General features: G+C 38.3%; 1 protein-coding gene across 1 annotated transcript in view; it reads left to right on the top strand.

The window, feature by feature from the left end:
- The window catches only part of adam19a (ADAM metallopeptidase domain 19a), a 206,891-nt gene that overhangs the window by 126,089 nt on the left and 53,208 nt on the right, over positions 1 to 27,594 (top strand). The window contains exons 4-9 of the mRNA XM_062444365.1: positions 305 to 386; positions 10,640 to 10,716; positions 19,637 to 19,820; positions 24,989 to 25,054; positions 25,671 to 25,742; positions 26,095 to 26,261. Of these exons, the coding sequence (XP_062300349.1) occupies positions 305 to 386; positions 10,640 to 10,716; positions 19,637 to 19,820; positions 24,989 to 25,054; positions 25,671 to 25,742; positions 26,095 to 26,261 (648 nt within the window). The remainder of the gene's footprint in view (positions 1 to 304; positions 387 to 10,639; positions 10,717 to 19,636; positions 19,821 to 24,988; positions 25,055 to 25,670; positions 25,743 to 26,094; positions 26,262 to 27,594) is intronic.

Genomic DNA, 27,594 nt, shown 5'->3' with positions numbered 1-27,594 from the left:
ACTGGGCAGCACCAATCACTGCCATATGGCACTTAAACCCAACTGGAGAGCTCTAGATGCTCTTGATTAATAAACACCAGTTTCCTGGGGAACAAAAGCACTGTGCAAAAAATGATTTGTCAATAATAATGGAAAAAAAAGCCACCTAAAAGTGCCACATTCAGTGTGATTATTGTCTTTGACAGGTTTTTTATTTGCTCCGTCCAATCTCTATCATCTACCAAATTCCGCTGGCATCATTAAAGTTAAATCTTATCTAATCACCCATCACCTTTGTCTCCCCTCTTCTCTTTTTCTTTCACAGCAAGCTTATAGGTCCAGACTTCACAGAGACCTACTACACAGAGGATGGGCAGCTGGTGACTGTGACCAATCATAATTACACTGTAAGTATGTAGTCTATAACATGCCTCTCCTTAGTTAAAGGTTTTCATCTTATACTTCTTTACTCCAAATCAGTTCTAAAATGCCTTTCATCTAATCTTTACCTTTAGCTTCTAGTCCTAAACTCCACCTATGGAAGAGCTGTACTTGAATTTTGTCATGTTTGCAGCTTTTTTTGTTTCACTTCACATAACTGCCTGCTCTTTTCTAAGGCTCAACACTTTTGTTTTACATTTTTAACATTTCCTTCCCACTCTGTCTTCAGGCAGCTGGTGGTTACCGTTCATTTCAGTAACATTTCAGTATCAACTTGCAGACTGGAAACAATTTGGCGTTTCATATGGAATTGAGGGAGGACATTAAAAAGGATAGTTAGGATTTACATTTTTAAGAAATCCCTCTGAATCCATTATTACAGAGGTTTATGGAACCATCATTTTATTTTATTTTTGTGTCTTTTTGAATAAATGCAACATTTATTAAAATAAACAAATGCAACATTTGTTTAAAGATATCTCATTTTGCAAAGCCAAAGTCAACAGTATGGAAGTCTATGGCTATGAATATAATTAAATCATTTCATTTAAGTTTCCATTTGTGTGTGCATTATAGACAAATTCAGCTCATTTTAAAATACAATTTCCATTTTTATTTTCTTGTTTGAAATTGCATAATGACTGCAAATCTCTATTTACATGTACTGTGATTTTCAGTTTAGTATGGTGGTTATGGCTTAATGATGCTTATGAAAATGCAGTTGAATATTACATTTACTGTTCATACTAACCAACAATGTACAGTATCATTTTGAAAACCAAATTTTAAATTGAGCAATTGCATTTAATTTGATTGAGTTTAGCTCATTAAAATTCATTTCGGTAGTAATTACGCATTTTCAAAAAATTACAATTAGATTTTAAAATGTATTTTAGTCATACGTTATAAAAGAAATATAAAATATAATTTCAATTTGATTCAATTATTTCATTTAAATATCAGCGGTCATAGACTTCCATACCCTTAAATTAGTGGTTGCTCATTTTGTCAATGTAGGATTTTCTAATGATCCAATGAGCAAACTCAGGGGAAAGATGTGAAGCTAAATGATAAAAAGCATTACAGTCAATGAAGGAGTGAGTTGGGGTCTCCAGTGTGTTTGGGTAAACTACAGTTAAAATCTAAATCTTTACTCCAGGATCCAAACTAAAGCTCCTGTACTCTTCTCTATTACGTTATGTGTTCCTGCATGTAATGTAGAGATACATTATACAGTAAACAGACATCTATTTCAGTATTTCTCATAGAAAATAAAGGACGCACAGCATCTGCAAAGCATGACTTCGAAAAGTTAGTGGAAGTAATTTTTCCATCCAATACTCAATATTAATAGATGAGCAACAGGGCTTTTTGTAACCATAGAAACGAAAGGCCAAGTCCAGCAGCAAGCTATGGATATTTAATCAGAGGAGGAATATGTTTTACTCTGTCACTTTCACACATTAAGTTTTGGTCAAAAAAGACAAAAAAGTTTTGTGTTCACACTGACTTGTTACAAATGAACCATTAGGAGTAAATTACAAATCCAACAAACTTAGATCTTACACTTGACTCATATTTACAGCCACACAGGAGGTGTCATAGTGGCATGAGGTCACCGCCGTAAGCGATGCATAAATGATGAGGCACTTTATTAACGCTGTGGGCCGTGTGGCAGACAGGATGTGTGTGTGTGTGTGTGGCAGTTTGTGGAGCGGCAGTTTTAGAGTGTGTTAAAGGAAGGAAACGACAGCTGTAGGAAAGAGCTGAGAGCTGCTGCTGGAGCTCCAAATCAGCATCATTGTGGTTGTTTTCAACTCTAAAAACACTGAACGCACACACACACACACACACACACACACACACACACACACACACATATCACACACGTGGCATGAAAAACAGCTTTGATAGGCAGAGATGCACTCCACACGGAAACACTGACACATACACACAACATGTGACGGACATGCACAGTATCAATTTCACACATGTTAATAAGCACAGAAAAATGTACTGCATCCTTAAAACACTGCACATATACACACACACACACACACACACACACACACACACACACACACACACACACACACACACACACACACACACACACACACACACACACACAGACTTGCTTCAATTATACATCCATTTTATGCCACAGACATACAGTACTGCCTGAAAATTTTGCGAATCCTTAAGAATTTGTTCTATTTCTGCATAAAGTTTGACCTCAAGCACGATCAGATTTCCATCCAATCCTCAAACTAGATAAAGAGACATCAATTAAACAAATGAGTAAAAAAAACGTTACACTTTTTTGTTTATTTATTGAGTAAAATGATCCAATTTTACATATTTATGCGTGGCAAAAGTATGTGTTTCACTTAATGGAAGGACAATAGAGTGTTAGTCTGGGAGGCTCTGTTTTATTTAAAGAAGAGACATCTGGGTCTTCACTATAAAAGTCTAAGAGCGTCACAATGCAGGTTTGTGGAAGAGTGTTATGGCTAAAACAAAGGAGATTTCTGAGGACCTCAGAAGAAGAGATGCTGATCCTCACTAGGCTAGAAAGGGTTAAAAAAAAACATTTTGAAAGAGTTTGGACTCCACCAGTTGACTATCAGGCAGATTGTGTAGAAATGGGAGACATCAAACATCACTGTTACCCTCCCCAGGAGTGGTTGGACAACAGAGATCACACTAAGAGCAGACATGTAGTAATCCAGGAGGCTACAAGGGACCCAAGGGTAATGTGTAGGAAACTGAAGACCTTTCTTAGAGTGGCTACAGTCACTGTTAATGAGTCCAGCATCAGGAGAACATTGAACATCAGTGGTGTGCATGGCAGACTTTCAACCAGCACTATACATGTACACATACAGTTAACATGTGGACTCCCACTGACCCACTGAACAACAGGATGTACTCTATAGCCTTTCTTGCCTCAGTGGTGCATTTAATGCATTTAGAATGGCTTTAAGCTTTATGATGTGTAATGGCGCAAGTAGCATTGTAACATCTGAGTGTATCATAAAAAAATCTAATTCTTAAATCTAATAATATTTAATGTTGAGAATATTGGCAGCCTCAGAATGCTTTTAGTGCTTTGCGCTGCCACAAGGTCACATCTGGATGAACTTCAAGAAAAAAAGTTTAGATTGAAGTTTATTTTAAGCCGTAAAATGGACACACATTCTGAAATATCAATATTACAGAGTTTTGATTTGACATAATAATAATAATCTGAAGCAAAACTTTAATTTTGACATTTCTCGTTAAGGAATCAGCAGTTACTTTGCATTTTCTGTATGTGAAAAAAGCAAAATATTATAGTAGTATTCTATTACACTTGTAATATGAACAAAACCATAAAATGGACTGCATAATAAATATAACGCAATGTCAAAATACACCATGAACCCTGATGTTTTGACACAAGAGTCTGAAGCCTGGTATTAAACTACTCTTTAAGGCGTACAGGTGTATAATAAAATGAGTGTCCATCATACTGCAGTCATTTTCTGAGCAACTTCAAATCATCATTAATCTCCTAATATATTTGAGAGGAAACAGGTCATTGTCTTTCCTCTTAATGCTGAGATTCGAAACCGAGAAAAAGTAAAGTTTTAGTGATTTTATCTTGAGTCTTTCATCAACAGTATTTAACAATCAAAATCCTCTTAATGCAACTTCTATTGAAGTCACTTGATTTCAATCTACAAAGACTGATGTTATCAAGATCCTTGCAGACGTCTCATATCTGAACAGTTTTTGATGATCAGAGGTGGTTGAGCTCCCTGATTGGCCCTTTGATCAACTCAGCTCTTAAGTGTTACATCACAGAATCCAAATCATCTATTTGTCTTTAGTAGACTTTTAGAACCAGAGCTGCATGCTTAAATTATGTAAGCTCGTGCTTTGTTAAGTGATAAGTAACATCTTCAAGCAAATAGAAGTTAATTAAAATGAATGGTTAGTTTAGTGTTAGACCTGCAGCTTGAGATAATGTAGATAACATGATTTTAGGTGTATTCAGTCACCCGCTGTGTATCCTCTTTACTTTATTTCATACACCACAGATTACATAACCATATAGCTTTAGACCGTGTTGGTAATAATCCTAAAGGCTCTGTCTGTGTATATATAGTGCATGTGGAAGTGTTGGCATGCATGCAGGCTATAACAACCTTCTCAATCACAGACTGTCCAATGGTCTACTTTAGATTTGAATGTTTGAGGGGTCACATTGAAATGAGTGAAGCTAATTGATCAGGGTCGCAGTACTGCAGATGTTGTTGACACCGATTCAACTAAAGCAGATGTTTTGATACCGAGTTTCCTTTTTTTTTTGCTATGTAACAGTCTATTTATGTATATGTATAATTAGATTTATAAAAAGCATTTTAAACGGTGGATCATGAGACTAAGCTAAAGCTATCTCTGCTCCGTACGGAGTCCCGCAGGGCAGAACTTCTGGTCCTCTTTTCTTTTTGTAGCTTATTATTGATTTGGAGAAACCTGTAATAGAATGAATACAATCTCTCTGTGAGGCTCTTTTGAGTGTGAACACTTAATAATCCCTTTTATTTCTGAATGGCAGAAGCTACATTTGAATGGCCAGTAAATAAGAAGTTCAACTATATTATGACTTTGCTTGAATTGTTTAAAAAAAGAAAAATGATGCTATACCTCATTTTCTTTAAAAGAATTGTCTCTAGGATTTGTACTAGGGTCATATTCAATGTGAGGGACACTTTACAGTTGATAATTCAACTTGTCAGTGTGTCTGGTAGACAATCAATGTAATGGAGTTTTTAAAAAAAGATTGTTTTGGGCATTTTGCCTTTAATTGGTATTATGCGATGCACCGATCTGACATTGTAGATTGTTATTGGTGCTGACATTGAACTTGTTAAATGGATTGGGTATCAGCCATTAAATCCAGTGTCTTTTGCCAGTGTCTTTATAAAAGTCATTGTTTCTGCTGTCAGTTAACATTCATTCTGTCATGGCCGGCCACCAAATCAGTTTTTAGTGCCCCGACAATTGCTGACCCCTTGTTACTTTACATAAAAATGATTCCAATGAGTTCGACACAATGAGGTATACAGATTTTTAATTATTGGAAATCTCTTTGTTTTTGATATATAGTCCACCACCAGACAGAAAATGTGGACTGAGAGAACAAAGTAGGGTAGTTCAGCACATGTTCTACTATTTCTTTTTAAGAGCATGACAAGAAAAAACCCATTTCTTTATTCTGCTGCAGTATAATGGAATAATATTAACTTGATCAAACCATACATCATCTGTAAAGTGCCCCGAAATGACAGTTTCTCATTTGGTTATTTGTATTCTGGTTAGACTGCCAAAATCAATTATTTTGATCGGAAACATCCAAAAACTGTCTCTTTATACAGTGCTAAAAACATGGGAAGACTTTTTAAGTAAGCATTATTTTTGATAAATTGAAATCTAAATAGGTAGAGGAATTTTAGAGGTAAAATTACAGTCAGTAGTGTCTCTGTGCAGATTTAAAGCTTTGCTGCAGGAACTCATAATCTACCTGCTGATATCAAGCTGCTTGTAATTGTATTCATGACCTTAATATTTTGAGAGGTTGTGATAGAGCTGTGTTTTATGGTGTTAGTTTGAACCTTTATGTTGCTACCTGTGTTGGCCCTGGCCACTCTTGAAATCTCAATAAATATAGCTATACTGTATATAAAAAATAAAAAAGATTTCTCATCTAACAAAACTTTTCCAAACTCGATTTGGTGGCACAGAACATTTGTAGAATGACAATTATAAGAATTGTGAACCTGGCTCATATCCTTAAGGCATTGCAGTTTATTGTTAGAAAATGCATGCCGGGATACTCGTCCACACAAATCAGTTCCCAAAGCATCCTCGATAAAATGGGCATAGAAAGAACTCTTGTCTTGGGCCGCACTTGGCTTGATGTGGACTAAATTGGAGTAGAACTTTACCTGTCACTGATGATGTTTCACAAGACCGCAAACAGGCAACAAGGCATATTGAGAGGTTTATGTGCGCTGGCTTCCACTCGAGTTCAAAAGTTTTTCTTACAACCTGGCAAATGAAGCTAAATGTGCACACACTGCAGAGTCAAAGTGTCACACAGCTCCAACTGCAGATGGGATCCTGTCTCTCCACGTGATCTGAGGGCAGGTTATTCTTTACACACCTGAAACAAACACTAGCAGGGCCGACATCTTGGACTGCCTCCACATCAAATCCTGTACATGTAAGCAGAGTAATTGCAGGAGGTTGGCAGGGAGGGCTCTCACTGACAATTGATTTGTATGTTGGCTCTAACAGAGCGCTCCTCGCTGCCGCTGCTGCTACTGCTGCTGCTGTTCAAATGAAAGAGCTCATTTCACGCTCTGATGAGCTGACAGGGAATTTTGAATAGTCAAAAATCGACATGCCTGCATAATTTAAACCTTGTGGCGATAAATCCATTGTCAACATTATCAGCAGGTATTTAGGCTCAAAGAGTTGCTTTTGATATCATGAAAAGTGTGATACCTTTGTACTTAAAAGGTTGACTTGAAAGTGTTCATTTCTTCTCTCTTTTTTTCCTTTTCTTTTATATAACCTTTTTGGTTTTTTTAAAATTAAAATACAGTAAACAAAGACAACCAGGTGGGTGTTCTTGCAGCTTGTCTGGTTTTAACTTAAGGTTATTTGTCCTTTGCCTTTACTTTTCCCAGCCAAGTGAATTCAATTCTTACCTTCCACATTTAACACTGCACTTCAGTTTATGGTTCATTAGAGGTGTAACAGTACATAAAATCTACCTTTTAGTATGTTTCCAATAGTGAAAAAAAGGTAAAAGGTGCCATTATGTCACTGATTTTAAAACATGCAAACAATAAATGGTGTGATTCTTAGAGTAAAATGAGAGCATTCTGGCATATGGTCAGTAAGAATAAGAAATGTCAATATTTGAACGTGTCCTGGACTGAGACTTCAGACACTCTGGGCTCGCTGTCCATAAAGTGACCCTCCGAGAACATCAAAGTGACTCAAGACTGACTCAAAGTCCCTTGAAGATGCTTGGTCACAGTTCTACTCCAACCTAATTAATAACAATCCTGGCAACCCTGAGCATCTTTTTTCCACAATAAATCATGTCCTGAAGCCACTATCATCTTCCCCATTTTAGGCAACAGAAAAGCGATGTAACAGCTTCACTGACTGTTTCAGAGCCAAGGTCAACAACAACCACACTCTGATGTTCAGCTCTTCCTCTCTGCATCCTCCTGTCATCAAACCTCTCACTGGGAGCTCACCGTCTCTATTTCATTTTATTGGCGTCAGACAGAGCCACATTGAAGAAATCATTGAAACCCCTGTACTTGTACCCTGGATCCATTCCCACAGCTCTGCTCAAATCATACATCCCCATTCTCAGCCCCCTGATGGGCTAACTTGTCAACCTCTTCCTTCAAACCTGTAGTGTTACATCGGCCCTGAAGGTCGCAGTCATCTACCCCCTCCTCAAGATACCCACCCTGGAAGTTCTTGCCGGCCACAGACCTATCTTCAATGTCCCTTTTCTGTTGAGGATGTTGGAGAAGGTGGCTGCGTCTGAGCTTCAGGAACACCTTAAATACAACAACCTATTTGGAAAATTTCTTTCAGGTTTTTGAGCACTCAACCAGCTCTGCTCAAGATTGTGAATGACCTGCTCATTGCAGCCAATGCAAGGTCCCCTTCTCTCCCCATTCTCCTTGACCTGAGCACTGCATTTGTCACTGTGGGTCACACTATCCTCTTAGGCTGCCTCCAAACTACCATTGGGTTGTCAGTCTCTGTACTTTAGTAGTTTCAGTCCTACCTTTTTTGTAGGACTGAATATATCTCACTGTCTCTGAATATGTCTCACCATTGCAAGGATCCGTTCTCTTCCCTGTTCGCCCCCTCTGTATGCTCCCCCTTGAATGTGTCATCAGCAGACATGGCGCGTCTCTCCATTGCTATGCTGATGATACCCAACTGTACATAAAAACTGCCGTAAGTCCTTCTGCAGCCATGTCAGCCTCATGAGCACACATTTTCTCCTGTTAAAGCTGTCCTTATTGGCACTCCACATCAAATTCAGTCTTTCCCCATATCTCATCTCACCTTTGGCAGCCACAACAAAGTCCTGCAAGTCACATACAAATCTGCTCTTCCACCTGTGTATTCTCAAATATTAAGTAAATCAAATATAAATGTTCACAACTGTAGGGACAAGCTGTAAAGACTACATTCACATTTTATCACCTTATGAACTTGGTTTAGCCAACATTAGCAAACCGTTTCATATTTCCACATCCAGCAGGAATATTAGCATTCATTTGGAGACATGTTTGTATCCACTCAATGTATGAAAGTTCACTATTTACTCTCCTTTCAGCTCTGGTTCTAGTTCTTTACCAACTCCTGAGAAACATGTCTGTCTCTTCAGCTGTTAAAATGCACCACTTTGTTCAGCAGCTAGTTTCTACCTGTCTCTGTGTACTGTTTGGAGCTTAGCAGGTAGTGTACAGTGGCTTTATCACTGAAAACAGCTGCTTGCTGCTGCTGCTGAAAACAGGCTTGATGAGAGCAGAGTGACTGAGACTGAGCCAAACAGTTAGTTGATCATTATCTGCAGGTTCATCACTATGAGCAACACCTCCTTAAATGTACATCATTTGATTCATTGTTTATAAAAAAAAAAATTGATTAATGCAACTTAATGAATTTGACATTTGTGTCAACTTTATGCTAATACCCAGTCAGTGATCACTATATATTGTATTCGTGGACAACTCCAGCAGTTTCTACAGTGCAGCGTTAGGGTTAGTAACTGATATGCACTTGTGTGGGAACATCTCATCAGGCTCAAACATCTGTAAATAATGTCCCAGATGGTTCCGTATGTTTAATTGTTTATGTTTCTAGAGGCATATACCCAGCTTTAGATCAAGAGCACACAGTTTTAGTCAGATCAGGCAGAAATAAAAAAGAATATTCATAAATACTTTTTAATTGGTGTATGATCACCGGAAATTAAGAGCTGTTGTGTTTCTTTACCTTAAAATAAGCCTATTGTACCTACGTAGGAAACGGGTCCTCTTCCATGGAACCTACCATGTTGCACGGCCATGTTTCTACAGTAGCCCAAAATGGACAAACAAACACTGGGTGTAGCTAGGGCCTTTCATTTTTTTTTTGCAAGTTTCATAGCAACCACAGTGCAGGTTCTCCTACATGCTTGGAAGGGGAGGGTTCGGGGAGGACTATTGAGATTGTTGCAGTCCGCAACCTCACCACTAGATGCCACTAAATCCTACGCACTGCAACTTTAAAAGCTCTTATAGCTAAAGTTTCTCATTTGTGTTTGCCCTACCAACAACACTAGCTCGACTAGTTCAAACTGTTCTTATCAAGTCAGTTGTTCTTTTCTACACTGTCTTTCTATCAGAGTTATTGAAATAAATCAGATTAAAAGAAAAGTAGTTATCTTCCAAACATGCAAATGAATCAACATAATTATAGCATACAAAGCTAATTTGAGAGTGATCTTTGTATGCTCTAAATTATTATTGTTGTATACTATAATACTATATAATTATTACTCTATACTATTTGGTCCATTGGGCATTCTGACTGGTAGGCTGAACAGTTTGGTTTAAATAGATGTAAATAATCTACAGCCATCTACTGTTCATTAAGTCTTTGTGGTGGGTTCAATAAAAGAGTACAAATTACAGTGTTTTATATTATATTATATCCATTGAATATGTATTTGTGTTATAATGTGACATGTTATTTATCTGTTTTTAGCAATGGTTAAAAATGTTCCTCAGATTCTGCCTATTTTTCATTCAAGTCTGATTTCAAATCCTCATCAGGATATTTCGTTGGCCATTCCCACCTTCATATGAACGCCATCATGCTTTAAGGAGCTTTGCATATTTGTTATTGATTCATCGCAGCTGTTGTTCAGATGTAGTGTTTTTACCGGCAGCTGTAGTCAGGAAACAGGAGCACATAGGCCACTTTATGAACACTTACACCACCAAATCAATCCAGCAGATCGATTCATTGTGGGCAGCTCTGCAGGCATGTCTGCATAAACATTATTGCAGCTTTTTTTAAAGCTTTCCTCCAGATGAAATATGAACTATTGATTCCAATTATTTTTCTCTTTCAGGATCACTGCTTCTACCACGGCCATGTAAGAGAACATCTAGAGTCCTGGGTGGCTCTCAGCACATGCTCAGGAGTCAGGTACAGTTAACAGCTTAACATGGATGCATGCGTGTGTTTTTTTACTGTATGTTGTTTGAGCAGAGCTGGCCTAGTTTGACCAACTCACCTTACAGGACAGTAGGCAACATGCTGTATTTTTATTGTGGGTTTGATTCAGAATTACACAGGAGCTCACAATATATCCCATTAATGCTGGAACTGCTATTTTACAAGTTTAATGAATATGAATACATTTGACTAATGCATTTTCATCACGACAACCACACACAAGTTATGAAAATATATATTCCATTTCATTTTGAGAGTTCTGCACTTTAGTAGTGAAATCCACTGCAATAAAAGGCAGGTGTGTTGGTGGCACACAGCACATACCTGCCACTATGCCCCTGTGTGTCTGTTTGTCTCTACTGTTAAATGTAAGGTAAAGAAAACGTACGAAACAAGACAAGACTAAAGGTCCAGTATGCAACTTACACAAGTGTGATGTGGAGACTTGAAGTGCACAAACACTGAGAATGGACTTTACAGTGAAGGAGGAGATATCTCATCTTAATCAGGGAGAATGAGTAGCATTTTAATTTAATAATTTAATTTGAATGTTGGATCGCTACCATTCAGTGATAACAGGGGACTGAACTGCCACAACTACTCACCAGCAATTACAATAACAGAAACAATAATGATGTATGTTTATTTTAATATCGATTAAAGTCTCATTGTGCAGCTTTAATGTTTTCTACTGATTATGGATTTTTTTGTCCAACCAGAGAAAAGTTCAACTTGCACTGTCACAACTTTTCTTCTTCAGCTTGTCATGAGAATGACTAATTTGATCCTCTTTTGGGATCCAGGCAGCAGTTTTAAAAGCCTTAAATATCACAGCCTCAGACACATTTTAATGTGGCATGTCTTGCATATTTGAGACTGAGATGGAAGCTTTCTCCTGGCACGTCCTAAGGATGTGTGTCCCAAAATACATATTTATGAATTTGATCCAATAAAAGAGACATGTAGTTACAGCTGAGCGGGGCTTAAATAGGAATTAATTCAAAAGCCAGTTGAGTACATCTAAACAGAGTTTCAGGAAGTTTTGGAATGAATCTTATATCTTTCAATCTGAATGAGCGTTGTGCAGTGCTGACACGTCCGTCGGCACTCTCAGTCCCTCTGTCCTGATCTGGGAAGGTAGCCAGATGCTGCTTGTTGACAGCAGCTTTGATGGGAACAGAGCAGACGTGGGGGGGGGGGGGGTAGAGATCTGGAAGCCAGCAGAATGTAAATGCTCTCTAAACGTCCAGTCATTCCGAATGCTTTCCAAACGTGAGCTGACCACCACAAGATTGTTCTTGGACAGAAAAAGCAAACTGAGCTTTTAGTTTCAAAAATAAGAGATGAACAGATAAACCATGTCCTGCAGAGTATAAACATCAGTGTTTGATGTTATCTTAGAGCAACTTGATACAAACGTCGCATGAATAAAATATAGATATTAAACAGTAACTTAAAACCCTCTGAAAATCTTATTTTTGCTGGCTTCCATCGGTGGAACTTCACCGCACTCCAGGGTGTGTCAGTAAACCGTGACATCACTGATGTTAAAGTCTCTCTCCACTCAATAATACGTTTTGCCCATTGTTTCATCACTTGGATGTTTGAGCTCCACTGTACAAGCAGGATTTGTTGCATCACAACTAGAGCCGGGCCAATACATCAGACAGTACCAGCGTACTACAGATATTTAGATACTGGTGTATGTCAGCCAATAAATGACAAGAAACTGAAATAGAGAAATCAGTACATTTCTTAGTTGCAAATGTTAAAAAAAATGAAAGGAACCATATCAAAAAATGAATATGATGTTATTGGTGGTGTAAAGAAAATTAATATTGTCTGATATATTAATAGAGGACTTTAAAAACTTAAGAATATCTGTAACACCTCTAAACCCTTGTGTCCGTGGGACTGAATCCAAACTAGTTAGGAGCCAATCATGATCCAGTATGCAATTTTGAAGCTAACAGTGCACAAATACTGAGATTTCATTTTGAGGATTTTGATGACATCAATGAAATTATATTGAAAAAACATATCAGACATAAATTATTACTCAAAACCGAGTATTTTTATGTCTTAAAATATGTCTCGAGGGTGTTTTTAAGTCATCTTTGCAAAGTCACTATGTCAAATTTGAACATTCCGGGCTTTGGCGCCCCCAAGTGGTGGTATGAAATTAGACATGGTAGCACACTGCTATCCTTCCCTCGCTGAGTCAGAAACACTAAAATCAAAACATAGACTGCCATTTTTCATCAGGATTGTTACATTTTTGTGCACAGTCATCAGGATCGTTTAAAAGATGTTTTTAATAATGTAAATCTCATAATGAGAAATATCTGATCAAAAACTAATAGACTAGACTCAAAATCTGACAAAGCAATCAAAACGTTTTCAACTCTTGGTCATACTGTCGCAATTCACAGTCGCCAAAAAATACTGTGGTTACATATACTGCCTCAGTTCTTATTCATACTGTACATTTAATGAGGTGAAGTAGTTTCCACTCTTGGTATTGATAACATTTAATAAGGCTATCTAAATGAAGGCACCCGAGGGAGATGTTCATAATAATGACGGATGTTAATCTAAAAAAATCCCATTTTCAGAAAGGGTATTGCTTCAAGCTGATTTTCACACATGCTGAAACATTGTTCACAGCTGACAGTTAACAGGCTCCTCTTGTGGTCAGAACAACTCTGCGTATGGCAAACCTCATAACTTAAGGTTCACCTATTGGCTTTTTCGGGACCTTTCAACCACATCTCAAGAGCTAAGATTATTTTGTCAAACTAGTGTCTCAAAGGTCAGTAATGAACTTTCTGGACATGTTTGCACTGACAGAAAGTAAATTATACTGCAGTCACTTTAAATTTCATAAAGAACTGGAGTACAAGAGCGTCTGTACATTTTTTACGGTGAGTAGCACCCATGTGCTGTCGATTCCTTTTAAATGAAACTGTGAAATCAGGAGATGAGGAGTGATGTTATGGTGCCCTACTCACAGCAATCACCCCTCTATTTTCATTCTGTGTTCTTTATATTCACTCATAACTGATTAAAACAGTCATTTTAGAGCCAACTGACCTTTGCATTCTATCTAATCATAATAATCAAAGCTTACTCTGCTATTAACCTCATTATAAATCACTGCGGACAAAAGGTCAAAATAAACCTCCACTACAGTGAAAATGTTATTTTAGGAGGGAGAATAACGACACCCTAAAAATAAAATGTTAATGTCAGAGAGACATACGTGGCTGGAAACAAATACAATCAGCGGAAAAGATGAAAGAGATTAGGAGTGATTCAGCAGGGGGAAAAAAAGAGCGATACGACGTGCATACTGCTGGAAATCATAATGAAAGGGTTCTGTCAGGGGTCACTTTTTATGCTTTGAAAATGTCCTCCGCTTGGCAACAGCGCCATTATAAACGATGAATCAACGACGTCTTTCAAGAAAACAACAGCATGACTCAGCGGTCCCGTCCCTGTTTTAAGACATCGCTGTCATTACCGAGAATCGTGGATTTTAATGAGCATTTTGTGAAAACGACAATGTTTTCTGATTTTCGGACGTGGGACTTGGTACAGGATAAAAGGGTTTGAAAAGTACCTTGATGAGCCCATTGGTTGGGCTCCAGCTGCAGTGATGTCATCTTCTCTTGTGGCTTTTCTTTCGGAATGGCCGGACTGCACGACCCTGCAGTACTCACAGGAAACTGATGATTATGCAAAAGAAAGAAAGTCTCATGATTGCAGACATTGCCAGTCACTAGAAGACCTTGATGCCAGGATAACAAAGTCTTACACAAGAACTTTTTCTTCAGGTCCTAGTATTGACCTTTACTGTTCTTATGTGCAGTTCTGCAGCAGTTCTGTGTATTTTCATTTTTACTTGTGTCCCGCTGTTCCCAGGTCATTTTTACCTTCTGGCAACTTTCATGCCATATCAAGGTGTTTGGTATTCAATCAGGATGAATTATATGGTTTTAGAACAAATTGAAAAACAGCCTTGGACACTGAAGAAAAAAAAACAAGCTCAACAGTGCACATACAGTCAGGTAGTGTGGATGAACACAATAGTCAGAATCAATCTAGTCATTAAAATAAAATAAAAAAAACACTTGAGTCCCTTTGAGCTTTATTGTGTCTCCAGTGAAATGAATAGTAACTCTGCCAACTGTTCACAGACAAAGTGAAATTGTTTTCATACACACTTCAAATACATGTTGGACCACAGCAAAAAAAAGCCAGAGTGAATCATTATTGTTCATGGTCAGGATAGACGAGAGAGTCAAGAAGGGAATATGGACTTTGTTTAATCTAGATAAAAGATATCATTATAATTACTGACATTCATTCACATTGTATTCATATCATTCACAGGTGGGCTTAGAAGTCATTTTAAACCAGTTACAAACCCTTCATAGAAGCATGTCCTTATAGCTGATTACGTCTTCATTATGTATTATAACGAGGGCCTGACTAATACTGGGTTTTTGGGGCCGATACCGATTTTAGTGAGTAAAAAAATCCCTATATCGATATATCGGCTGATAATCTTACATATACAGAATATGTACATAGAACGCACATTTTTGTAACATGGTTATCAAACTCTTGTAACAGAGGCATGATATTTTACAGTTAACTATAAACTTTATTGTGTTAAATAACATCAGTGCACTGAAACAGTAAACTACACTGGGAATTTAATAATTATAAATTGCTATAAATAATAAAACAAATACAACAAATAAAACATATGTATGTATATATTAAAGTTGAATACAGAAAAAGGATCAAAGATACATAAAATGCTGCCTGTATAAATATTTTTTTTTAAATATCACTGCAAATCAGACAACATATATGTAGATACTGATATATCTGTGATGGGCCAATATCGGCCGATAATATCAGCTGTCTGATATGTATCGGTCAGGCTCTAGTTATAACTTGTTTTAGATATTTAATAATTGTTAATGTACAACTTTCAAAATGCTAAATGAGAATGATTGAAATGGTTATGTGTAACTTTGTTGTTAGCTTCTGCACAGGAACAATGTATTTGGGGGCTGTGGCTCAGGAGGTAGTGCGGTCGTCCTCCAATTGGAAGATTGGTGGTTCCATTCCCGGCTCCTCCAGTCTACATGTCGATGTGTCCTTGGGCAAGACACTTAACCCCTAATTGCTCCCGTTGCTGTGCCAACGGTGTATGAATGCGAGTGAATGGGTAGCTTCCTCCTGATGTGCAGGTTGGCACCCTGCGTGGTAGCTGCCTGCCGTCAGTGTATGAATGTGTGTGAATGGGGTGAATGAGTTGTAGTGTAAAAGCGCTTTGAGTGATCGAAAAGACTAGAAAGGCTATATAAGTACAGACCATTTACCATTATTTCATTTTATCTAAAGAATAGCCTCATAATTGCTTATTAGATGCTACAGTGTGTAATAAGAAGCATTTTAGTTATTACTCACATACAAATCCTGTAGGCAAGTTTACTATCTGTACATGGGATTAAATTCTTCTAAATAGAAATCTATTTTATATATTGACTTGGGTGTTTACAGTTCATGTCAAATGCACCAAAATATTCTTCACAGATATTAATTTAATCTGTCATTTATATTTTCTTACTGCGGATGGACAGAAAAACAGTTTATGTTGCAAATGCTCAATATTAGAATTCATTGTTACCAATATAATTCAAGCTAACTACATCCACTGATCATCATTAAACATGAGCTTTTTACAGCTCCTCTTTTTACAGGCCCACAGGGTGTGTTTGATACCCAAAAGACAGATTTGTGGTAGAGAATTTAAGATTGTGGCTTAATGGTTTATGGTTAAATTGGACTTAAACTTTTTAAAAAGCCCTAAAGCAAAATGAAAAATAGGTATATAGGACACAGATCATATCCAAATATTTCTCCCTTCCTTTTAAGATGTGAGAATTGTCACTTTCTATGACTAGTTTGTGCTTTAGAGGACTGTGCTATGGGTCAGAAGAGTCACCTGTCAGCAGGTCCATGTGGGATTGATACAGTCTGGTGGATGAAGGTTCAGTAAGGAAACATAGTCAGTGGAATATGTGTCTGAGTGTCTGGATGAAACAAGAGGTCCCATCTCTTCCTCAGTTACACACACTCACTCACTCATACACACATCATTTGTAAGTTCACCCAGACAGTCGCTGTTGCAGAATAACTGTGTTCTTTATTGCTCTGCGTTGTTTGGGACAGCAAGTCTTCCAGCCACACTATTTATTATCTTGGCTTTTCTGTAAGGATTCTTAGAGGACTAAACTTCAGCTACATGTCTTAAAGTGAAACTATGCACCTTTTAAAAGATGCAAAAAAAAACCACAAAAAATTCTTTCTCCTAAAGAACAATAAAATAAATGCACCATGAGAAAAACAACAGCCACCATCACATTGATGGATTACAAGTAAGAAGAAAAGTTCTTATTAACAAATCTTATTGAAAATACCCTATTTCCACCTGGTATTAACATATTATGATCTGCATCTGTATATTTTCTCTAACTTCTGGCCTCGAGAACTTTGCATTTGCACATACATTCTTATTAACTCAATTCGGCCCACTTTATGATCAAATGTCATTGTGGAAATTGGGTAGGTGGAGCTGACAGACTTGTCAACACAGTTCTTAGGTCAGGGGAATTATTGCATGGTCCACTATGAGGTGCAAAGAAAGGTTCACCTGGAGACAGACCAAAGCATCTGTAAGATACTTTTCATTATTATCAGAATGAAAAGGATAATGAGTAGGATTAGGATAATGGGCATACCCCATGACTAAAAGCCGATGTATGATTAATTAGAACTAATTAGTATGATGTGTCATTTGATGACTTCTACAGAAAAAAAGTGTTATACTGTACCTTTTGCAAATGTACATACACTCAAAGGTGGGTGGAAAGGTCATCATCATAGAGAGGGATGAGATGCAATGAACACTAAAAGTGAGGAGTAAGGTGTAAGTACACGGCTGTCGCTCCAGTTCACATCGATGTGTCCTTGGGCAAGATACTTAACCCCAAATTGCTCCCAATGGCTGTGCCAACAGTGTATGAATGTGTGTGAATGGTTAGCTTCCATCTGATGAGCAGGTTGGCACCCTGTGTGGTAGCTCCTGTCATCAGTGTATGAATGTGTGTGAATGGGTGAATGTGACATGTATTGTAAAAGTGCTTTGAGTGGTCAAAAAGACTAGAAAAGTGCTATATAAGTACAGTCCATTTACCATTGTCAGACAGTCACTCCAAGATAGCTTTAATCGCGTGAAGTTGTTACAAAAAGTGACAAAAGTAGTTTGCCGCACCACTTTATTACCTGACCAAATAACTGACCAATCACTGTGTAAAGTGGATGTTGAATTGTTGCTTTCAGAAAGTTCATTGTCAATTCCGACTTGGTAGTGGAGGTTTAAGATGCTGTTTGATAATCTAACAAACACTTTGGTCTTATTCTTTGCTTTATCAAAACTGCACAGACATGAGATGTGATCAGATCACAGCCTGGTGTAAATGATGTCTTTACAGGTGTCCAGATGTGGTCTGACCATTCTGCTTGCTTTGCAACCCTAACCCAAACAGTTAGATATACAGTGTAATTTTCCACAACTGTAGCACTGAGTCTAAAAGACAAGTATCTTAGCAGTGTTTACCATAAGTCTGTAACAGAACCCGAGCTATGCTTTATGTGACACCGGGAAATTGCACAGAACACAATCAATGGTCCACGTTCAGTGGAGAGCTAGAATCTCTTGGAAGAATGATGATCCGTATTTTTCATCTCCCTGGATCGTGAAGTGGTAGCTGGTGAAAATTCACTGCTGCACCCTTCAATGAGACTTTACTCTTGTCAGTTTAATATGTGAACTCCGGGGGATGTAAATGAGAGAGAAAAGTTGTATGAGTGTTGATTAGAACAAAACAGTGAGGCAGATACAGATCTTTCGGACTTAGAAATGCAGTTGTTGGCTGCATTGGGGTTTTTTTAAGCTCATACACAATGGTTACTAAATAATGATTAAATAAATAATGTTTCTTAATGCTAGGATTTATAAGACCCAGTGGTTGAACAACATGTGAACATTTCAGCCACATGAGATTTAAAAAAAATGTTTACAGTAAATATAGTACCGTACTTCAGCTGCATTAATTTATTTTTGTGGCACCTTTGGGACAGTTGAACAAACTGTAAACAGTATTTGACATATTCTAACCATATCAAGTTGTTATGACAAGCCAGCATACACAGAGAAACATTTATTTTCGAGTCGTGTTTGTGTATATCTGATAGATTTAAATCCAGTGTTCACTCTTGTTTTACCTGTGCTTTGGTCTCTCAACCAACTCAATCAATGTCAATGTGGGTTAGGGTTCTAATTTGGGCCAAAAGCATGACTGTAAGTCACATGCTGGTAACATAGAGCTCCTAACCAATTACCTGGTTAAGAGGGTACTAGGAGAGTTCTGCTACTTGGAGAAAGTCAGTTCGGATCTTCTCCACCATTCGCTGCGTAATGCCAGGACCTGCCAGTTAAAGGTGGATTACTGGTAACTGAGGTTACCAGACTGATCCAGTAGTGATAGTTAAATAGCAATATCTAGCTAAAGGTTTGCCAATATTAACCACCACGACGTAAGCGGCTGTAGCTGCAGGGTTTGATCAGTAGGGGTGATATTGGGGTATATCAGTGTTTGCCAAAGTGTCATTCTTGATACCACCACAGTATCCTGTTAATTTTGATTTTTGATTCTAAAAGTTGTGTGTTCTCAGACTACAATGAACAAAAGTGGTGCGCAGTGTTTCAGACCCTCTTTTCCCAACCTCTCTTCCTTCCTTCACACAGAGGCCTGATATCCTTGAATTCTACCGACACCTACTACCTGGAGCCAATCAACGGGGAGGATCCTCTCCACCATTTGCTGCTAAATGCAGAGAACCTGCCAGTGAAAGGTGGAAACTGTGGCCACGGCCATCATAGCACACAGTTCAACCACATCTCCAACCTGCTCAGGCCATTTCATTCAAGGGTGAGTCGCCCAGACATCAATGCCACTGTGTGTGTGTGTGTGTGTGTGTGTGTGTGTGTGTGTGTGTGTGTGTGTGTGTGTGTGTGTGTGTGTGTGTGTGTGTGTGTGTGTGTGTGTGTGTGTGTGTGTGTGTGTGTGTGTGTGTGTGTCCTGAACCTGTGAACTAATCAACCTGTCAATCACAACGTAGCCACGCCCTAATGCATACCCTGCTTTATCGTCAAATATAAAATCAGGGAGGCCAAAATTTCACAAATGAACATCATACTGCAATGAAGAAGGCTTTAAACTAGCGATTGAGACCATAAACACATTTTGAAAACGTTTACTGAGGTTAGAAATCAAGTGAGAAGTTGGTGAATTCTCCATTGACTTGTATAGAGACGGAAGTCCTTTTGACACCAAAACGGTCGCCCCCTGGTGGCCTTTTGATAGAATGCAGTTTTAAGTTACTTTCGTGTTGGCATCAGGACCGGAACTCCCAGCCTGATATTAGGTTGTTTTTCTGATATATGTAAGTAATGTGACAATACTTGATTTTTTACTTTACACCTACAGGAAGATTCAACCATTTTGCAGTCTTGCTCAGATACTGATTAAAAGATTGAGAACAATGTCATCTCTGTGTGGCTAAAGACCAACAAGTATATTCTATAAAATATCAGTCTGTTCCTGTAACATCTGAAGAGAGAGACCACCTGCAATACCACAGGGGGGACAAAGTAATAGGCAGCCTTGTAACAACTTTTGCTCCTCAGGGCTTTTGATGCCATTTACATGGAATGGAAATCAATATATGCCTCTTGGTGCCACTTAAAGTTTACCAGAGTTCATTTGGTAATTATGTTTCAGTCAATCAGAGTATTGTCAGAAAGAGGTGTGGGAGGATTGGGCTTAGTATCTTCGGGGATGTCACTTTGCAGAAACCTCTAATGAAACCTGCCTCACTCTGCCTTAAGTGTGTTGTTAACTCATTTAAGAGTTTTATTACTCTGGCTTTCAGTGCAGATTATCTGTCCCATGATGTTCTGCCTCAGGGGTTTTTCCACTGGGGGTAACAAATGAATAGATTTTCAACATTTACTTTAGGAGGCATGAAAATTGGCAAATGAAAAAAAGGAGCAGTTTTTTGAGGATTAAACTAAATCTAAGTTCAAGTCTACAGCTAAAATAATGCCAGATTTCAGAAACTTGCAAACTACATGCGTGTTTTGATACAGTGATGCTGTATCTCATGGTTTTAATGCCATCACACTAGAGCCCAAGCCAGGAGTAGAGCATTTAAAACAAACTTCTATCCAAAGACAATGCATAACATCAGCTCCTTTTTTGACATTCAAGACACCTTTTATACAGATTCAACGCAATGGAAAATCTACAATGTACACTAAAGCTGAAGCCTCCACAATCTCGTTATACATCGACAGAACCAACAGTAGAACACAGGCTTTAAAACCATGTATTAATGTCATTAAAGGACTCTTCACTGAACTGAATCGCAGAAGAATTGTGGATACTGTGAATGAATGGAAAACTGAAGCCATTTGTACAAGTTAGCAAGTTAGACATTTTGGCAAAACCGTGTGCTGAGATCTCAGGTCTTACCATGTTTACCATACACAGAAACATATTATATATAGTTGTTGGGCCCTGCTATTAAACTCTTAAGATACAGCAACCCACATGGCATCTGTTGTTCGTAGGGTTGTGTTCCAAGTGCCATACATTTTAGATCTGGCAAATAACACAGAAGCTCTAAACTTAGGTGCCAACATACTTCATATTGAAACTTTTTTGTAATGAAATGTAGAATAATGTTGGTTGTATTTTTAGGTCCTGGTGTTTTTTTCCCATCAGTTAAAATGACAAACACCGCTAGGACTGGATATTGGTACTCAATACCTTTTAAGGTATCGACCGAAATAGATCGATACCAAGTAGTACTGAAAAGTCTCCCGTCAAACGATACCTGCAACCAATCCTTTTTCTACCCAGACCTAGAAAATATGACTATTTGTATGGACTTGCTCACAGCCAATCAAGGCAAGCGTTCTTCGATTTGATGTGACATGTGATTGGCCCACTGCCACAGCAGCTACAACCTGTCTGGTGGTGAAGTCACAGTGAATTTGAGTTAGCGCCTGATATGATTAAATGATATCTAATCATTTAGATATGGAGGAGTGGTGGCATTTTTATGCAATTGAATGCTTCTATTCACATGATGGGTATCGAATGAAGTACTCAATTGGTATCAGTATCACTTTAATGGTACTTGGATTAATACCGGCATCGTTATTTTTCAATGATACCCAGCCCTAAACACCATTGGTGGCAGCTGCAGCTAACTAACAGAACCCCATTATCCTGTTCTTGTTACTCATGTTTTTAAAAAATGGTAAAAAAATGTCCTGTTTTTGTATCTTTTGATTGCGGTCTGAATTAGTGACCCTAGAATAACTTTTGCTGAACAGTGTCCATAAGGTAATAACTTGATCATTAGAAATGCTAAAACATAATGGTAGCACCACAGAACGTAAGGATGTATTAATAAAACCCCTGAGTATGTTCAATTGAGCGAAGGTGGTTTAGTGTATGAGAAAAATTCCCTTCCAGAAATGAGAGTCTTTCTTTAAACCATCCAGATCACGTGACTCCTCAACTTTACTTACTTTCTCGATACAAAGCAACAAAGGTTACAAACAAAAATAGAGCAGGTCAGTTCAGGACACTGCATATTTTTAGCCCAAGACTAAGAATAGTTGACCTTGTCACACAGCATCATTCTCCAACACATACATATGGGGTTATCCGTTTGTCACCTTCAGTTGCAAAGAGTTCTTGGCATGGAGCAACCAGACACATTGTCTATATTCACATTAATAACAGCGTTCCACATGATTCACCTGACTGAAACAACTCTAATTAAACTCGTTACCACTTTTAAGTCATAAATTGTAGCTTGAAATGTCCCTCCTTCATTTGTTTTAGTGCAACCATGAGACAGCCCATACAGTGTAACAGCTGAGTGTTCAGTGTGTCCTGGATGTTCACATTAAGTCATCACAGCCTCTCAGTGGGGGCCGCTCAAGCGTTGTGTTCTCACAGTGAACCACAGAGCTGTAAGAGAATGTGTGAAAAGACACAGAAACGCTTGTGATTTATTTATTAGCTGATGTGTTGAACTGAGTCATGACTCTGCTATGGTTTGGTTTATTATATAACTAAATCACAATCAATCACCGCCTTTTGGCTCTGCTGGGGAAAAGATCTTCATTCACAATATTGAACCGCTCTCGGAGCAATTTTAGAGCACAGAATCACCATCTGAAAATGGAGGGAATTACGGGCGGTAACTCAGCTTCTCAGATCAGTTTATGCAGCGGTTCAAGTGCTATTTCCTGTTCCTTCATGAAGAAAAAGGACTAAACACAAGGCTAGTTTGCTCAGCTGCAGTTATAGATGATAAAATGACTCCTCTGTGGGCTCTTCTGCCTTCTTCTGTCTAGACTGCCGGGACAAAAAGTCATCCTTTGCTTTTTCTTCTCCTTCTTATTCCCATATTTATCAATTTTCCCGCTTACATTCTCAATCACTTTAAACTGCTCTCATCTTTCTCCCCTCCTCATATACGAAAGCCCTCTTAGCTCTCCACCAGAGCATCATCCTTTTTCCCCTACTTCTTTATCTCCCTCCCTCCTGCAACATACCCCTTGGCTTCCCCAATTCCCTCCGCTGCCACACATTAATCCTGGGTTGTTATGCAGAAATACCAGCCACAGCAGACCCCAGACGGAGTCCCAAGGCATTTGCCAGTATTTGCCTCTCAAATAAACAATGCGATGTGTGAATGCATTAGTGTGGATATGTGTGTGTGTGAGCGCTAGGCTCCACAGGCTGCCATCACAGCGCAACAGATTCCCCACCAATCAACGATATTGGTGTTACGTCCAGGCTGAGCCCAGGCAGCAGTCCACCCGCACGCAAATCAAAGTTTTAATTACAGCAGGGCCTTTCCCTAATGGCTGTAATCAAGAATTAGGTTGGAAACTTAATGATGGAGGGATATACGGAGTTGTAGAGCTTTGTAAACACAGCAGCATCAAAGACTGAGAGGCCATTCGGCTGTTCACCTCTTTATGTACCACTTTCAGACTGTGTAGGTATAGTATAGTATAGCACAGTTTGGTATAGAATTGCATGGTTTAGTACAAGATAGTTTAACACAATATTATACAATATTACAATATTATAGTATAGTATAGAATAACACAGTGTAGTATAGTATAATGCAGTTTAGTAGAGCGAAGCATACTATAGTATAGCATAGCATATTATATAGTGTACCATGGTCTTGTAAAGTGTGGTATAACATAGCACAGTACAGTACAGTACAGTACAGTATAGTATAGTAAAGTATAGTACAGTACAGTATAGCATAGTATAGAAAAGCATTGTATAACAAAGTGTAGCCTATAGCCTTAAATTGAGTTCTTTTGCCTTAATAATGATACAATAATACACAAAAAATGGTTTGATTAGGAACCCATACATACATAATGTCTCCACGTTGCATTGAGTGTTGCTTGTGAAATGACCAGGGCTCAGCTAGTGTTGCCTTTTAAAAATCGTCGATTTCCCAGGATTCCCTGGAAAATTGGCTTCTTTTCCCGGGATTTAAAATGTCTTATTTTCGGGAAAAATATTAATCCCTAGTGCACATGCGTGACCAAGTGTACCGTGCTCAAGCACACCTCTTCCAACCGTACCGTACCAGGGAAGTGTACCGTACTCAAGCACGGTACACTTGCACTCACACTAGCCAAATAATCCGGATTTTAGGGGGCAAACGTGCTTAGGCACGGTACGATTGCCTAGTGTGAGTACACCCTAATATAGTAAAGAATAGTGCAATATTGTACTGTATGGTGTAATATAGTATTGTACAGTATAGTATAGTGTAGTATAGAATTGTATAGTAGAGTACTATATAGTGCAGTCTAGCACAACAATAGCATTTTATCGTGATAGTACAGTATAGTACAGTATAATATAATATAATATAATATAGAATAGTATAGTAAAATACAGTATTTGAAATATGGTTTAATACTAAACCAGTGAGACTGATGCATTACCATTTCTTCTTCCTTCTTCTTTAATACCAGGTGAAGAGAAACACGTGGGGCACCACTAAGTACATGGAGCTGTATATTGTGGCTGACAACACACTGGTAAGCTCAAATTAATTCATTCCACTGCAGAATATTCCTTTGTCCATCAGCGTCAGCACCACATTTGTCCACTGACGTGGGACACTCATCAAAAGGCGCGGACAGGCGGAAACAGGTTCCACATCTTAAACAATTATCTCATTCCAGCTAATGGAGCTCTTTCATACTGAGAGCTCTGAGCTCACGTAATAGTCATGCTGAGGCGAAAGCATGTGGCTGCGAGCAGGAAGGATTTGTCTGTGTAATGAGGGAGCGTATATAGATGGAATCTAAAGGTGGAAGGGCTTTTAAATGGACACTAAACTCCAGTGATGAGATGCTGTATTTTCATAAAAGGGTTCTGTCTGCTACATTAATGCTGTGGTATTAGGCCATGGTGACCAATAAGAGGACTCTGGTTCTCTCCTCATGCAGTTGGTATAATTATAATAATGGAGCAGACTTTGCTGGGTTATAGTTATGTTTTCATGAGTCATATTTGTTTCTGCAGAAAACTTTAGAATGGATTGTCTCTAAAAGAAAATAAAATAAATAAATAAATAAAAATTATATTTATTTTTCAGGCAGCTGACCTTATTCATGCTACTAATACTTCCCCATCTTCCCTGTCTTGCAGTTTAAACGACAGAATAAGGACTATGAGAAGACCAAGACAAGGATAATGGAAATTGCCAATTATGTGGATAAGGTAAGGCTGATGGCTTCTCTGCTGCGCCCTGCAACTCTCCACACAACAAACAACTACATTCAACAAGCTAATAGATATTGTTGTATCTTGATGTCATCCATTACTAATCTACATTGAAATGTGATGTCTTCGGTGTTCTAAATAAATGATTAGTGTACACAGGTTTATACTGTGGTATGAGGAAAATTCACAATTGAATCAATGTGTCCTTCACCAGCCCTTTAGTGGAGATTAGAGAATAATTGCCTTGTGTGACTAGACTGCGTTATGGAAGCTTATGTCAAGATTATAGACAAAGCGTTGTGTGTAGATACGCATTTTTTTTTTTCTAAGTGTGTGTGTGTGTGTTCAGTTCTATAGGGCTCTGAACATCCGTGTGCCTCTGATTGGTCTGGAGGTGTGGACCGACAGGGATCAATGTATCGTCACAGAGGAGCCAAATGCCACTCTCTGGTCCTTCCTCCAGTGGAGACAGAAGCTGAAATCCCGCAAGAAACACGACAATGCTCAGCTGCTGACGTGAGCGACACACACACACACACACACACACACACACACACACACACACCTACACCTACACCTGTCTTTCAAACAAGACAAAAGTAGAAGATAAAGTCATCTGGACTAGTGGGAAAGTCATTTATTAGACTGCTTTTGTGATCATCTGTGCTCCATGGATCCATAGAGAACTAGTGAGTTTATTTCTCTTCTCTGTTGTCACAAAGACATCAGCTAGAAAATGACTTGACTTAATGATTATCAGCATTATTATTATTCCAGGCTGTAACTGGATGACCAAGTAGAAAGCAGATGAAAACAGGTGTCTCATGTTCAGTAGTGTTTTGTGGTGATAGGTGTAAATCTCTTTTAATGAGGAACAGCTGATGTAAACAGTGTCATTACACAAACAGAACACACACATGTGGAACTCTTTTTTTTTTACTTTCTGATTAATCAGGGAAAGTTCCTGCACTCACATGGTGATATGTGTTACTATGGTTACCAAATCATCTTATATAAATCCCGTGTCCTCGAGAGTTCACGACCAGCAGATTGCTGATGAACAGCATATGTAACTCCTGTGGTTGTTCTGCTGTGATTTCACAATGAACCATAATCCATCTTTTCACTTAGAGAACAACAGCAGCTCTCTACACAGCTGTAATTGTACTGTATGCTTCAAGTCTTTTGACTCCTGTTCATAAATACAATGATGACGTGCTGCTTTCAGCTGGCAGACCTGTTTATTATACAGTCACCTGACCAGCAAACACTGACAAAGACATTTGAGGGTTTTTAAAGATCTGATAATTGATAAGGGACCAAAAATATTTCTTCCACACATCAGTTTTACATGAAAAACCTTTTTTTTTATAAGGACCCTTTAATTGTGATCCAGATGTGTACTGAGCAGAACATTTTGACACTCTTGACATGCTATATCTGTGTTAAGTTACATGTCATAATGATAATAAGTGATCATTATCATAGTCACATGTTGGTCCCAACTCATTTACATTTGCAGCTCTACCTTCTGTTTCCATTTGCAAACACTGTATTCTTGTAATGCACAGTAACTAAGTACATTTACTTAAGTACTGTAGTTAAATGCAGTGTTGAGGTACTTTTACTTTAAGTACTTAAGTATTTCCATTTGCTGCTTTTTACTTTCACTCCACTACATTTCAGAGGGAAATATTTCACTTTATTTGAAAGCTTCATTTACTTTTCAAATGTAGATTTGACACAGTCACAGTATTTTTCACATTTGCCGTAATGATAAGTAAGGATCTGAATACTTTTCCCACCACTGTGTGTCTTTGGGCTCTATTTTAATTGTGCATCCAGCACA

This window comes from Scomber scombrus, chromosome 23 (genome assembly GCF_963691925.1).
Source record: "Scomber scombrus chromosome 23, fScoSco1.1, whole genome shotgun sequence".
In the NCBI taxonomy this organism is placed as follows: domain Eukaryota; kingdom Metazoa; phylum Chordata; class Actinopteri; order Scombriformes; family Scombridae; genus Scomber; species Scomber scombrus.
This window is presented reverse-complemented; position numbering and strand designations above follow the sequence as displayed.